The 13,951-nt window shown below is 39.0% G+C and overlaps 1 protein-coding gene across 2 annotated transcripts in view; it reads right to left on the bottom strand.

Moving 5' to 3' along the window:
* exoc4 (exocyst complex component 4) overlaps positions 1 to 13,951 on the bottom strand; it is a 348,017-nt gene that overhangs the window by 280,145 nt on the left and 53,921 nt on the right. For both annotated transcript variants that reach the window (XM_078419531.1, XM_078419532.1), the window contains exons 7-8: positions 10,891 to 11,036; positions 5,630 to 5,718 (exon numbers count right to left, since the gene is read on the bottom strand). In XM_078419531.1, coding sequence (XP_078275657.1) covers positions 5,630 to 5,718; positions 10,891 to 11,036 — 235 coding nt within the window. The remainder of the gene's footprint in view (positions 1 to 5,629; positions 5,719 to 10,890; positions 11,037 to 13,951) is intronic.

The following is a 13,951-nucleotide window of genomic DNA, read 5'->3' as shown; positions in this document are numbered from 1 at the left end:
GATTCTGTGAGAATGACTGTTAGGCTGCTGTTTAATAATCTGTTGCAAACATCTGACATTCTGAACTGAGCTGGGGATATTTTCCGTGTCTGTTGCATGGGTCAGTTTATTTTATTGTTTTGTGGCAGTTTGATACAACTGAGCAGCTTTAGACCATTTCAGAGGGCAGTTTAGAGTCAACTGAGCTGTGGATCTGGAGTCACAGATGGCAGAATTCCTTACCTAGCATACATTTGGGAACCAGATGAGTTTCATGATCCCATTACTGATACTGGTCTTTTATTCTAGATTTACTTTTTTACTGAATTAAATCCTCTCATAGCCCGAGTAGATTGTGAAATCATGTCTCCAGATCATTAAATTACTTGTCTGGTAACCATCACTATGCTATTGCACCCACAAGAAATGAGCACACGGTTATTAAACCTACATTGTTTTTCAATTGAAGCACACTGGTTGATTCAACATTGATACCTTTAGAAGCCTGGCAGGTCCGCAGTATCAAGGAGAAAAACAGATTAAAAAATATATCTGGGTACATGGGATAAAGTACTGGGAAAACATTATCCTTTCACATTCCACTCTGCATTCCCAACCACAATTGACAGACACTGAAGTGATCAATTGTAACTAAATGTAGATTTAGAGCCGTATTTTCTTTCCAGTGCGCAATTAATCATAAACTGCAAATACAATGGATTTAAAACTAAAATGAATTAATTTAAATTCAAGCAGGTGCAGATTGGCAGGCCGATGGTGATATGAACACTGATTAAAACTCATCAATTGTATTGGGCTGAAGCTTCTTAGTATGGCACAACATTTGCACAAGAAAAAGAAATCAGCTTTTTCTTGACAGTTTTATTCACTAATGCAAAATTATCAGGCAGGAACCCAGTGATCAATGTGGTGCCAATGCCACAAAGATTGACAGGAGCAGATGGTCTGAGGTTCAAACTGCATGACGTACGCAAGTCCCTGAAGCAAAACACAATTAAAAAGATTGGGTTAAAGCTGATGCCACCAAGGTGGCAAGATATTCTCAATTGGAAGATTTTTAACAAACTAATGCAGGGGTAGACTGGCTACAAAAGATTTCTGCTGATATTTATTCCGAGGCAATATCACGTTTAAGCATTTTGCAGTTACAGTGAGCTTTCCAGACACTAGCAGCACAAACTAGATGAAATAATGGTGCACAAAATAATTAACCAGGCTGGCAATATAATTATTTTCCATGACAAGCCACATCAGTAATGTCTACATCATTAGCTTACACAAGTCTTCACACTATCAAAATGTGACTAATAAGCTATGTGAAAACAGGATGAAGGCAAATCTTTTATGCCTCATGACAAGGTATTATCACTGAATAGAACAAAGACCAAAAAAGCGTAAAGATGCTGAGGTTCCAACAAATCACAGAATATTGCGAGTGCCAGAAATGAAGGAAGTACCTTTGATTTCCTACGTGAAGAGTTCTGCTGATTCTTGCATTTGCAGAATCATTAATAATCAGTTGTCAGACTTATCAGAATGAAGAGGAACAGGAACAAACTCTGGCCTATCACAACATCAAGGTCAATAAATGCATTGGCAAGTATCTGAAAACTTTTATCTTGTGCATTGTTTTAATTGCAGTTATGGTACTAAACAATAGACCTGAATTGCAAATCAAAATCGTTTCTATTGTCAATAGATCAAGTACAATTCTGATTAGCAAATCCAATATTCTGATTAGACTTTAGAGATTAGAGATACAGCGCGGAAACAGGATCTTTGGCCTACCGAGTCTGTGCCAACCAGCCACCAATTCTCCTACACACTAAGGGCAATTTACAATTTTACCCAAGCCAATTAACCTACAATCTTTGGAGTGAGGGAGAAAACCCACACGGTTCACAGAGAGAACACACAAACTCCATATGGCAGCATCCACAGTCAGGATAGAAGCAAGCTATTCACAATTGTCAAAGATGTGAAAATCTGCAAACATTGAATTCTACATGTACAGTACTTCCTTCATGTTAAAGTACTTTGATATATATATATTTATGAATGATAATTTACAACGTATCCTTGAAAAATCAGTAATTAGACATTTCCAAAGGTGAAAAAAATAGGGATTCAGACAGATAGGAAGATGAATCACCTGTAGGATAGACACAAAATGGTGTAGTAACCCAGCGGGTCCGGCAGCTTCTCTGGAGAGAAGGAATAGGTGATGTTTCGGGTCGAGACGCTTCATAAGACTGCTAAACTGTTAGGAGTTTAGAATGCCGGAAAAATCCCTTAAACCCACAAGCATTGTAGCAATGTGATGTGGATACCTATTCCCTACCAGACCTCACCTCCTCATTCTGGGGAATGGGAAAAAGCCATTCAGCCCATCAAAAATACTCCAACCTTGCATAAATCTCCCATTCTGGTGTCCCCAATGTTTACAATCTCATTCTTATGTCAGAAGGGTTATTACATCATTCATTACTTCACTCAGATGGGAAAGAGAGTTGAGATGGATTTTGAAACTCCATTACCTAAAGAAGTGGAACAAACATAAACAATAATTCAAGCATGATGCAGAGAGTCATTTCTTTTAATCCATCAGCACAACAATTTAGCCTTCACAGTGAAGAAGAATCGCCAATGAAAGACTTGTCAGAGGGCAGTAACATGCAAGACCAGCAGAAATGTACAGAGAGTGTCAATCCTGATTTCCAGGCCAGATCTGGATTTAAATTGGAAAGAAAACACTTGCAAGATATTGCCACTATACTACCCAATACAGGAATTGGTGACCTTTAATCTTCAATGATAAATAATACAAGGTTCATGATTTGAATTAAACAAATGCCTTAATTTCATTCTCAATGTGCAAAACAAATTTCTTCAAATAATAACCTTTGGAAGCACTATTTTCCAACTGAAGTATCCAATAAAAAAAGACTGGGACTTTGTTGGGTGAACAACTAGGCCGGTTGATATGACAGAATGAATTTGGGGATTATGAATAAAAATTAATTATTAGAAGTTCAAGAGGTAATTGTAATACATTATTTTGTTTTACCAAGGCTTGTTAAGTGTGAAAACATACTATAAGGAGGACACAAAAAGACTGTAAACACTATTTGACTGGTTAAATGGTGGAGTAAATCTAATGTGTGAATTTAACCCTTTGGTAGAAAAAGAAAACACTGACATACAAAGGGATTTGGGCAATAATGTAAGCCAGAGAGAATTAGCTCTCCAAGTTTCATCAGTAAACAGCAACATTTAATTTTGAATATATATTCTTTTTTTCTATGAACTGCTCCAATACCTGAATTTGTATCTATGATAGTTAACGTCGGAAAATACTGTCCCAAACTTTTTAAATTAGTAATCTAAATTTCTGTTTAGTAAATCGAAAAGGTTATTTTCACATTATTTTCCGGTATATCTATGTGTACACTTTTACATAAGCAAATACATTTTTTTTTAAGTAAAATTAAATATTCATGTTGAAGACTTGGTATTTAAAGTGAGACTAATTGTGCTTGGTTTATTTAGTTGTGTGCAAATATGCCAAATATCAGTTAACTTTAAGTAGTGAATGCGAACATTTTGAAATGTACTACTGTATCTAACAAATAGTGTAAGAAAATAACTGCAGATGCTGGTACAAATCGAAGGTATTTATTCACAAAATGCTGGAGTAATTCAGCAGGTCAGGCAGCATCTCAGGAGAGAAGGAATGGGTGATGTTTCGGGTCGAGACCCTTCTTCAGACACTGTACAAACGTACCATTGTATCTAAAAAACACCTCCAAAAAAATATGTTGAGAACTTCTCAGTATCCCTATTAAAACAATGTGTATCCAGTTAGAGTTAGGAGCAAAGGGCAGAAAGTTTTGAAGAAATTACAAAAACAGAGAAGAAAGGAATAGGAGACACAAACAAAAATGCAGATGCTGGAATCTTGAGCAAAACACAAAGTGCTGGAGGATCCCAGTGGGTCAGGAAACATCTGTGGAAGAAAAGGACAAACAATGTTTTGGGGAGGGACCCTTCTTTGGACTCTCTTGAAACAAACAAGAGCGTGCCTATTGGCTCTTTGGGCCTTCTCCATCATAAAACATGACCATAATCATCCGCGTTGGTACCAGCTGTTGCCTTTTTCTAATATACCTTGATCCCTCTGACACTAACAGAAACATATCTAGGTCCTTTTTGTGTATTGTTGCAAGTTGTCAGATTGCAGGTTAGCATGATTTAGCATCAACTCAGAATCCATAGTTAAGTAAAGAATTAGTTTATTCTTTGAGACTGGTGAATCTTAAGTGGTTGGTAACAATGCAAGATAAATGTGTAGACAAAATGTCCTGTGAGAATAGATCAGTTTTTCCAAAGAAAGTTGTGCCTTCGAGCTACACTATGAAACTTTAGCACTCAACGCAGCTGACAATTTAGTACAGTACAATGGGAAACACCAACTCATTAATATTTCAAATTGCTGAAGATGTGAATAGTTACAATGCTATTTCGGTGTAACCCAATCATTTTGACTACTCACAATCACTGAAATTGATTTTATGCACATCATTTGTGTATAACAGTACTCCACTCCTGGGATTTTTTCCAGAGTTTTATCCTGCTTTCATTCAGAGACAGTAACATAGTTTCTGAAAGAATATATTTTCTCCACTATTTAAACAGACTTTACAGTATTTCACATAATTAGTGACAATTAATCCTGAAAACGCCATCTCATTGTTTGACACTGCTGCATTATACTAATTCTTAAAATGCAAGCAAGCTCATTCAGAGCCAAATTATCTCAAATACAATACACGCCTTCCTCAGTTTACAAATGGCTGACTTCCATCTGAAGAACTTCCATATGTTGTTAAATTTTAAATTCCAAAACATGCCCTATGAACGGCAGCATTAATTTCCTTTCTCTCTCTCCACTTTCAGTAATTGTTCTTTCTTAGCTTTACAATACTTTGGTACATATTGTGTGTTTTTTGTGTATTTTCTGCTTTCAGTACTAAATTTACTTACGGTCATCTGTAAAACCAGAACTCATTCTTAACATGTGGATGACCCGTAATTATTTTAATCCTTGTCCCTAAAATAGCAAACATTATTCTGAATTATCTGTGGAAAAGAAAAAATAAATCTCCTGCTGATGTCAGAATGCAGGTGGCTTTGTTCAGTCGCAGCTCAGAAGCAGCAAACCATATATCGTTATCATACCTTTCGATCTGGGGATTGCCTCCAAGATCACTTGTGAGCAACAGCCAGCACTTTATATCCCCTTTCACATGCTTCCCTCAAATTTTGCTTTCAATGCTTGGTCTTCTATGAGAGGAGTCAATTTTTCTGGTTTGTGACACCAATTGTGACTAAACCTTTTAATTTTCAGACCGATTTTAATATTCTTAAAACTTAAAATTTCAATTTCTGCAAACGGTTTGAATTTCTAGGATTTCATTCATTTATCCCCGAACACAGATAATTTATTGGTGATCCTTAAAGCTATTCAAGAACAAAATGGAAATACAAGCTTATAAGTTCTGTCTATCTCTGCATCTGGTCCACATTTCATTTTGTATCAAGGAGAAAAGATCTAATTAAATTACTTTACCTTGTAGCTCTCCACTCTTGCTGTACAATTCACGCCTCTGTTCACGCAGGTAGGCACTCATACTGATAGCATGTGAAGACGATTCAAATCTGTAAAAGGATAAACCTTGTTGAAAAACATATTGTTTTTTGGACAGCATGGATAAGTGACGTTTCAGCTCGGACAGGTGTTACATCCCTTGCGGTTGCTGGGGAAATTATCTGGGGAGGGGGTGGTTTGGGTGGGAAATGATCAATGAACCAAGGAGCTGTGGAGGAAGTAGTCTCTGCAGAAGGTGGACAGGGGTGGGATGGGAAGATGTGACTGGTGGTGGGATCACATTGGAGATGACGGAAATGTCGGAGGGTGATGTGATGGATGCCTAGGCAGGTGGGGTGAAAGATGAGGACCAGAGAAATTCTATCCTTGTTCTGTCTGGGGATAGGGGAAGCGAGAGCAGAACTATGGGACACAGAGGAGACACGAGCGAGGGATCCACTTATGATAACAGAGGGGAAACTACATTTACTAAAGAAAGAGGACTTTTTGGATGTCCTCGAATGGAAAGCCTCATCTTGGGAGCAAATGCAGCGGAGACAGAGAAATTGAGAGTAGGGGATGGCCTCTTTGCAAGAGGCAGGGTGAGGGGATGGGTATTCCAGATAATTGTGGGGTCGATAGGTTTATAGTAGATGTCAGTTGATGTTCTGTCCCCTGTGATAGAGACAGAGAGATCAAGAAAGTCTGGAATGGGCTAGGTGGGTGGAAGTGGAGTCCAGTCCTTGCAGGTTTGACAGAGGTTCACATGCACTTCCATTGCCAGTGTGAGGCCACACACCAACTGGGGAAACAACACCTTATATTCCGCTGGGATACCTTACAACCCAAAGGTATCAGCATTGAATTCTGCAATTTTAAGAAACTACAACACCCTCCCCTCTTCCTCCCCCCTCTTTTCCTGTACCCAACCTGGACATGCAGCTATTTCTCCTGTCCCCTCCCCATCTATCTCCATTCCTTCCCAAATTGCAACACCTACTGTCTTTCCACATTTGACCTTTGTCCTCTTTTTTCCTTGCTTCTCCTCTCTTCCAGCTTTCTCTCCCCACCCACTCCACTCCCCCACCACAATCAGTCTGAAAGAGGGCCCCAATCCAAAATATCGGGTATCCATTATCTCCAACTATGCTTCCTGACCTGTTGAGTTACTCCAGCACTGTGGGATTTTTTTTGTAAACCAGCATCTGCAGTTCCTCGATTCTATGTGTCACTTATTTCTCTGCAATATTGCCCTTCAAGGTGTTTACAAAACCTGAATAAATTTGTATAGTGGAAAGTTAGCCACATTTTAGAAAATAAATACTCCTTATTTACTGTGAGCATTCTACTTTGTAACATTTATACATTAGGTTCCTTCAATGACTGCAAACATTGCACACATTTTTAGTTTTCATGCTCGCCCTAATTTTTTCTGCTTGAAAAATCTCTATTTCTGGTATTGATCCTGGCTACATGTTAATTCCGTTTCTCTCTCCTCAAATGCCACTTTAGCTGCAATGTATTTCCAACTTATGTTATTACATCGTTTACAGCTGCTGTAGCATTTCACGATTTTATAAATCATTCGTCCATCTTTTTGTATATTAACATGATTGTTATGCCTTCCCAACATTTCTAGTGTTCATTTTAAAAGACCGCACTTTGAGGGATGATAATTAAAATGATTATGACACACGTCAAAAAAGTATAGCAAAAAGATGAGAGAAGTAGATTTTAAGCATCTCTAAAAGGTTGTATGCATTCTTGCTAATTTCTGAAAATTATCACAATGCTCGTATTGACAAGGTCATAATGTGATTCTAGTTTGATGGATCACGTGGAAGTGACAAAAATAAAATTTTCATTACACACGAGCTCTCAGAAGTTTTCAAGCTTATTTTACGCATTAGTTTAATAATACTCTCTGGTTATAACCCAAGGGACCTATCAAAAACATTTTTATGCAGTGTTCCCCTGTTATAATACTCATTAGTTTCAACATGCAACCTTTATTCCTCCCGTGTTCATAGAAAATTAATCTAAAACACGAGTGCTACATCAAGCTTCTAATAATTTGTGCATCAATCCCAACTAAATTTACTGGACGAAAGACATTCAACAACTTCTTGGACTCATCAAAAGTAAAGGCCAAATTGTTTTACATTTCTGCCATCAAGTTCATTTATCTGCTCCTCTCTGATTTCGGAATTTTCACAGTCCATTTTGGAATCTACTCCACCAATATGCACTTGCTTCATAATAAAGATATGAAACTTTGAAATGTATTCTGCCTATCATTTCACAAGTTCACAAGAATATTTGATAAAAATATACTAGATTGACTGGAATGCTTTTTGATGTGAAAAATTAGTTATGTGAATGGAGAAGCTGGTGGAGGGAACACCTCAAAATGATTCCTATACATTGCCTCTCCCTTATTTTACTAATAAACAAAATTGTATTTTTCAAATAGCCCTCAAGATCAAGCATTGATGCTGCCTGACCTGCTGAGTTACTCCAGCATTTTGTGATACCCTCAAGATCAAGCATTAACACATTAAAGAGGTCTTATTTGAAGCTCAGATGCTTTACTGCTCATGAATACATAATTAGAAAGGAAATCAGTGATCACTCCCATTTGTTTTACAGAACCAGTTCATTGCCTCCACATGTAAATGGCATAATTGAGTTTAAAATTAAAGGCTGAACTTCAGTATGCAAATCATTACTGTCATGGCCATACTAATACCCCTGAATTGTTTGGCTTGGATGAAGATAACATATTATTCATTCCACGGTACAGAGGGAACAAAGAACTGCTGATGCTGATGTGCAACAAAAAAAATCACAACCAGGGCCCTGACTCGAAACATCACCTAGAAGAAGGGCCCCGACTCGAAACATCACCTAGACATAGAAACATAGAAAAATAGGTGCAGGAGTAGGCCATTCGGCCCTTCAAGCCAGCACCTCCATTCAACATGTTCATGGCTGATCATTCAATATGATCATACCCCGTTCCTGTTTTTTCCCCATATCTCTTGATTCCTTTAGCCCTAAGAGCTAAATCTAACTCTCTCTTGAAAACATCCAGTGAATTGGCCTTCTGTGGCAGAGAATTCCAGATTCATAACTCTCTGGGTGAAGAAGACTTTTCTCATCTCAGTCCTAAATGGCCTTCCCCTTATTCTTAAATAACCATGTTATCCAGAGATGCTGCCTGACCCTCTGAGTTACTCCAGCAGGATATAGGTTTAGGTTTATTATTGTCACATGTACTGAGGTATAGTGAAAAGCTTTATTTTGCTTGCTATCCACTCTATATAGAGATAGACAACATGGATTTGTCAATGAGAATTTGTGTGTTGACAAATTTAATTGAGTTTTAGAAGAGGTAACCAAGAGGATTAATGAGGGCAGGGTTGGAGATGTTATCCATATGGATTTTAGCAAGGTTTTTGACAACGTCCCACATGCTCGAATGGTCCAGAAGGTGAGACGACACGAAAGACGCAAGAGAACCTGGAGACTGCTGGAGAAACTCAGCTGGTCAAGCAGCATTTGTGGGGTGAAGTGAAATGTTGACATGTTGGGTTGAGATTCTGTGTCAGAACTGTCAATGTTTCGGGCTGAGACACTGCATGAGGACTTAGTTCATATTATATCGGATCATCGGAGTTAGTCAATTGGATATAGAATTGACTTGGTGGAAGGAGTCAAAGGATGGTCGTGCAGGGTTGCTTTTTAGATTGGAGGCCTGTGACAAATGGTGTGCCACAGTTTAGTTTATTATTGCCAAGTGTACTGAGGAACAGTGAAAAGCTTTTGTTTGCATGCTATCCTGTCAAAGAAACGTCTATACATGAATACAACCAAGCCCTCCCCTGTGCACAGATAATGGATAAAGGACACAACATTTAGTGCAAGACAAAACATTGATCGAGGCGGGGCCTCTGTTGTTTGTTAATGATTTTGATGCGAATATATGTGGCATGATTAGTCTGTTTTCAGGTGACACGGAATTTGGTGATGTGGTGAAAAGTGATGGAGGTTATCTATAGATCCAACAGCTGTATTGGACAATTGTGCACCGAGAATATTGTGTACAGTTCTGCTTGCTGTACCGTATGAGGGTGTGATTAAGCGAGAGTGGATGCAGGAAAGATTCACAAAGATGTGGCCAGGACTGGAGGGCTTAGAAGAGACTGGTTAGAATGGGACTGTTTGAATGAGGCCAGGGATGACCTTGTAGAGGTTTATTAAAAGTGGTGGAAAGCGGAGGTTTCAGGTTGGAAGGGAAAGATTTAAAGGGGAACTATGGGGAATCTTTTTCAAGCAGAGGGTGGTGGAATAAGCTGCTGGAGGACGTAGTAGAGGTGGGTCCAATTACATCAGTGAGAAGTCATTTAGACAGGTGTATGGCTAGGAAAGATTTGGAAGGATATGGGTCAAATGGGACTAACTCAGCAAGGCAAGTTGGTTGGCATGGACAACCGGCCTGTCTCCATGTTGCATAACTTTGAGGTCTCAGTATCTTGGTCGAAAAGGTAATTCCACCGAGGGGAAAATTGTTCTAAATTTCCAGTTGTGCGGCCAAATAAGTATTTGCGTAATATTGCCAACAACACCGAACTGTGTTTCTCAATCTTTGCCTGGTGTTTTTAAACCAAAAAAATGCTTCTTACTTTCTATGCACTATATACACATCAACTAATCCCCTCGCAGTGCTTAGATTTTTAAATAATTATTTCCCAGTAATAAGATGCAAGCATGAAGTGAGCATCATGACAGCCGAAGTGATGAATTTGAAAATGTTCTAATCCTTGATTAGGTCACTGTCAAAACAAGGTTATAAATGTGCAAGTTTATGATGCAGATTTACATGAATCACATTTTAATTTTTTTCTTCCTGCAAGCCCACAACACTTACATTCCCTTTTCCAACATGCTTTCCAGTAATTACGAGGTATATTATGGCTTGTAGGTTACTCTGCGGTTTTCAGTGACACTGATCCCATCTTTGCCAAATGGAAGACAGCTCCCAGGGACCTGTTTACTGTGACGAGTGCATGCAGAAAAAGGAGCAACCAAGGGATACAAGGATGAGATAATTAAGATTGTGAATCAACTTATTCATTGCCAGAGGAGTGATAAAAAAGTTTTTCATTTGAAATTGAAACAGTATTAAGGCGATAATCAATTACTTCCAAATTACATAGTAAAAATGAGCGAATGATTCTTACTTAAAAAGTGGGATTTTAGGTCTCTGAGGTCTCTTTTTGGCAAAGAATGCTGCAAAGTCGCTCCCAGAGCTGGCGTAGCTGAGCTGTGAAGAAGGTTCAGAGGCAGTTCGAGTGTTCTTCACATCCAAGTAGTCTGTCAACAGCATCTGTAAAGACAAAACAGTTATATTATGTGAACCTTACAATACATATTTCTGTATGAAGAAGGGTCTCGACCCGAAACATCACCCATTCCCTCCCTCCTAGATGCTGCCTGACCTGCTGAGTTACTCCAGCATTTTGTGATACATATTTCTGTTATCAGTTCTCATGTCTATCAATGATGGTCTCATTCTTTTACCATGAAACACAGGCAGTTCAACCAGATGTAAAGACATGAATAAACCCAAGCATGCAAACCTCTTTGGTTTGTACTGACCGGTAAGATTGTATGCCACGGATCTACGTTTTAAAAAAATGCAGTCACCTCTGTTCTATCAATACATTGAGGAACACAAAGGGATAAAGGCGGACAAATTAGCAAAACCCAATGGACTGCACACCAGGGTTATAAAAGAAAGAGAAAAACACAAAATGCTGGAGGAACTCAGCACTTGGGGATGGGAATGGATGGGCGATGTCTTGTGTTGGAATCCTTTTTTAGACTGAATGGAGAAGGGTGGAGAAAGCTGGAAAAGAGAAGAGGGGAGAAGGACGAAGCCTGGCAAGTGATAGGTTGATACAGGTGAGGGGGGTTTGTTTGACCGAAGGATTGAATAAGTAACAAAGGCTGGGGTTGGAAATGAGACAAAAGGTGTCAGATAAGGAGAGGAGAGCAGGAGTGAAAGGTAAAGCTGGAGGGAAGGAAGTGGGTGGAATGGAATCTGGCAGCGAGGAAAGAGGAGGAATAAAGGGAAAAGGCGAACTCAGGGATGAGGGATGAGTGTAAAAAGGAGAAAGAAGCAGGGTGACCGGGACATGGTGAAAGAAATGCGAGCGCAGGGGAATAGGGGAGGGGAGCATGGAAATTAAAGAAGTGGTGGAGGTTACTACTTGACGGTGGCAAATTCAATGTATATCCCAGTTTGAAGAAGGATTCCAACCTGAAATGTCTCCTATCCATGTCCTCCAGAGACGCTGCCTGGCCACTGAGTTATTCCAGCACTTTATGTTCTATGCACGATTCCAACATCTGCAGTTCCTTGTGTCTTAATATTTACCCCATTGGACTCCAAACTACCAAAGCGGAAGATGAGGTTTTGTTCCTCCAGTTTGAGTGTGATCTCACACTGGGAATGGAGGAGGCCAAAGTCAGAAAGATCATTAGTAACTGAGAGATCCAGCATGTCTTGGTGGACAGAGGCCAAGTGTTTAGAAAGGACGCGACCCGAAACAACACCAGCCCATTCCCTCCCCAGATGCCGCCTGACCTGCTGGGATCCTCCCGTACTTTGCATTTTGTTCAAGGTTCCAGCCATCACTGGTGTCTCCATTTCAAAGGAAATGGTTGAGATTTTTCATAACTTGAAAAACTCTGGGAGGTTAACAGAAAATTGATAACAACTAAATTGATTCCCTTTTTAAAAAAGACAGGGGACTGAAGTCTAGTTAATTTAACAACTATTATTTGGCAAGATGCAACAGTCAATAATCAAAAATCATTTAAGAAAGCAGATATAGCAGATGATGTCTGGCCTGCTGAGTAACTCCAGACATTTGTGTCCTTCTAGAATATAATACAACTGAGTCAACATGGTTTTTATGAAAGAAGGATCAGTTTTGAAATTTTCTCTTTTTTTTTGAGGATGTAAACGGGAATAGTTGATAGAGGGCTACCTGCAAATGTTGTACATTAAGATTATCTGAGCAAAATAGAGAGCAAATAGTTTGGGCCTGTATTCCTTGAAGTTTAGATGAACGAGGGATGACCTTAGTCAAAATAAAAGATGCCAAAGGAGCTTAACAGGTTATATGTTTGGATGATTTCACTCGTGGAAGAATCTCGACTGAGGGGACATAGTTACAAGAGGGGGCATAGTTACAGGTCATTGAAATTGATGTAAGAATTTTTTTCTTATTGCAATGCTCTATCTCAACAGATGGTGAAAGTTGGTAAATTTATTGTATTTAAAGAGGAGATAGCTAAATATTTGATAGACTGAGAAACAGAGGAGTATGGAGAAATGGCACAGAATAGTTGAGGCCAGCATTAATGAAACGATGGAGCAGGCATGATGGGCTCGATAGCCAACTCTGCTCCAATTTACTTGTGTTCTTGTGCTTGATGGTTCAATGCCGATCTGTACTTTTGTTTTTGCCAATTATAAACTGACTCATGCATGAAATTACTCAGACACAAATTCTGTAAAGGAAAAGGGGTGCGACAACATAGTTGCAAATATTCACAAAGTTGTGATAAAGTTCCAGTTTTTTAATAAACATCATTTTTTTTTATGACGAACAGTCCAAAATAAGACCACAAACAAACAATAAACTTGCATCATTGAATACACCAGGAAAAGCTGAAACAATGATGCATTCAAGTTCTATCATGCCGCCTGAACAGCTGTTTTCCAACCCTTCAGAATTGCTTTAGTTTTGGTTAAAATTAATCCTTTCCCAAATTAAGAGCATTCAAAATCACTTAATATTGCACAAGTTTTTCCTTTCAAACACATCAAACAATTCCCTCGTTCAGCTTCATGATACAAAATCAAAGCCGAAGCAACTTCTTTCAGCCACAAGGGTCAACATTGTGGCAGTTAAATATAGATGATAATTCTTCTTACATTACTTGATTTGCAACCATTCTTTGGTTCACAGATCACAGCGCCAAGACCCGGGTTCAATCCTGATCTCAGTTCAGTTTGTGTGGAGTTTACACGTTTTTCTTCTGACTGCAGGTGTTCCTGTTTCCTCCCACAACCCAAAGATGTGTGGGTTTGCAGGTTAACTAGCCTCTGTACAATGCTCCAAGTGTGTAGGTCATAAATGCAAAAGTGGGATAACAAAGAACTAATGTGAATGCATTATCGATGGACGGCGTGGTCTCAGTGGATCAAAGGGCCCGTTTCCATGCTTT

This window comes from Rhinoraja longicauda, chromosome 23, assembly GCF_053455715.1.
Source record: "Rhinoraja longicauda isolate Sanriku21f chromosome 23, sRhiLon1.1, whole genome shotgun sequence".
Lineage (NCBI taxonomy): Eukaryota > Metazoa > Chordata > Chondrichthyes > Rajiformes > Arhynchobatidae > Rhinoraja > Rhinoraja longicauda.
The sequence above is the reverse complement of the archived record's forward strand: the minus strand, read 5'-3'. Positions and strand labels throughout refer to the sequence as shown.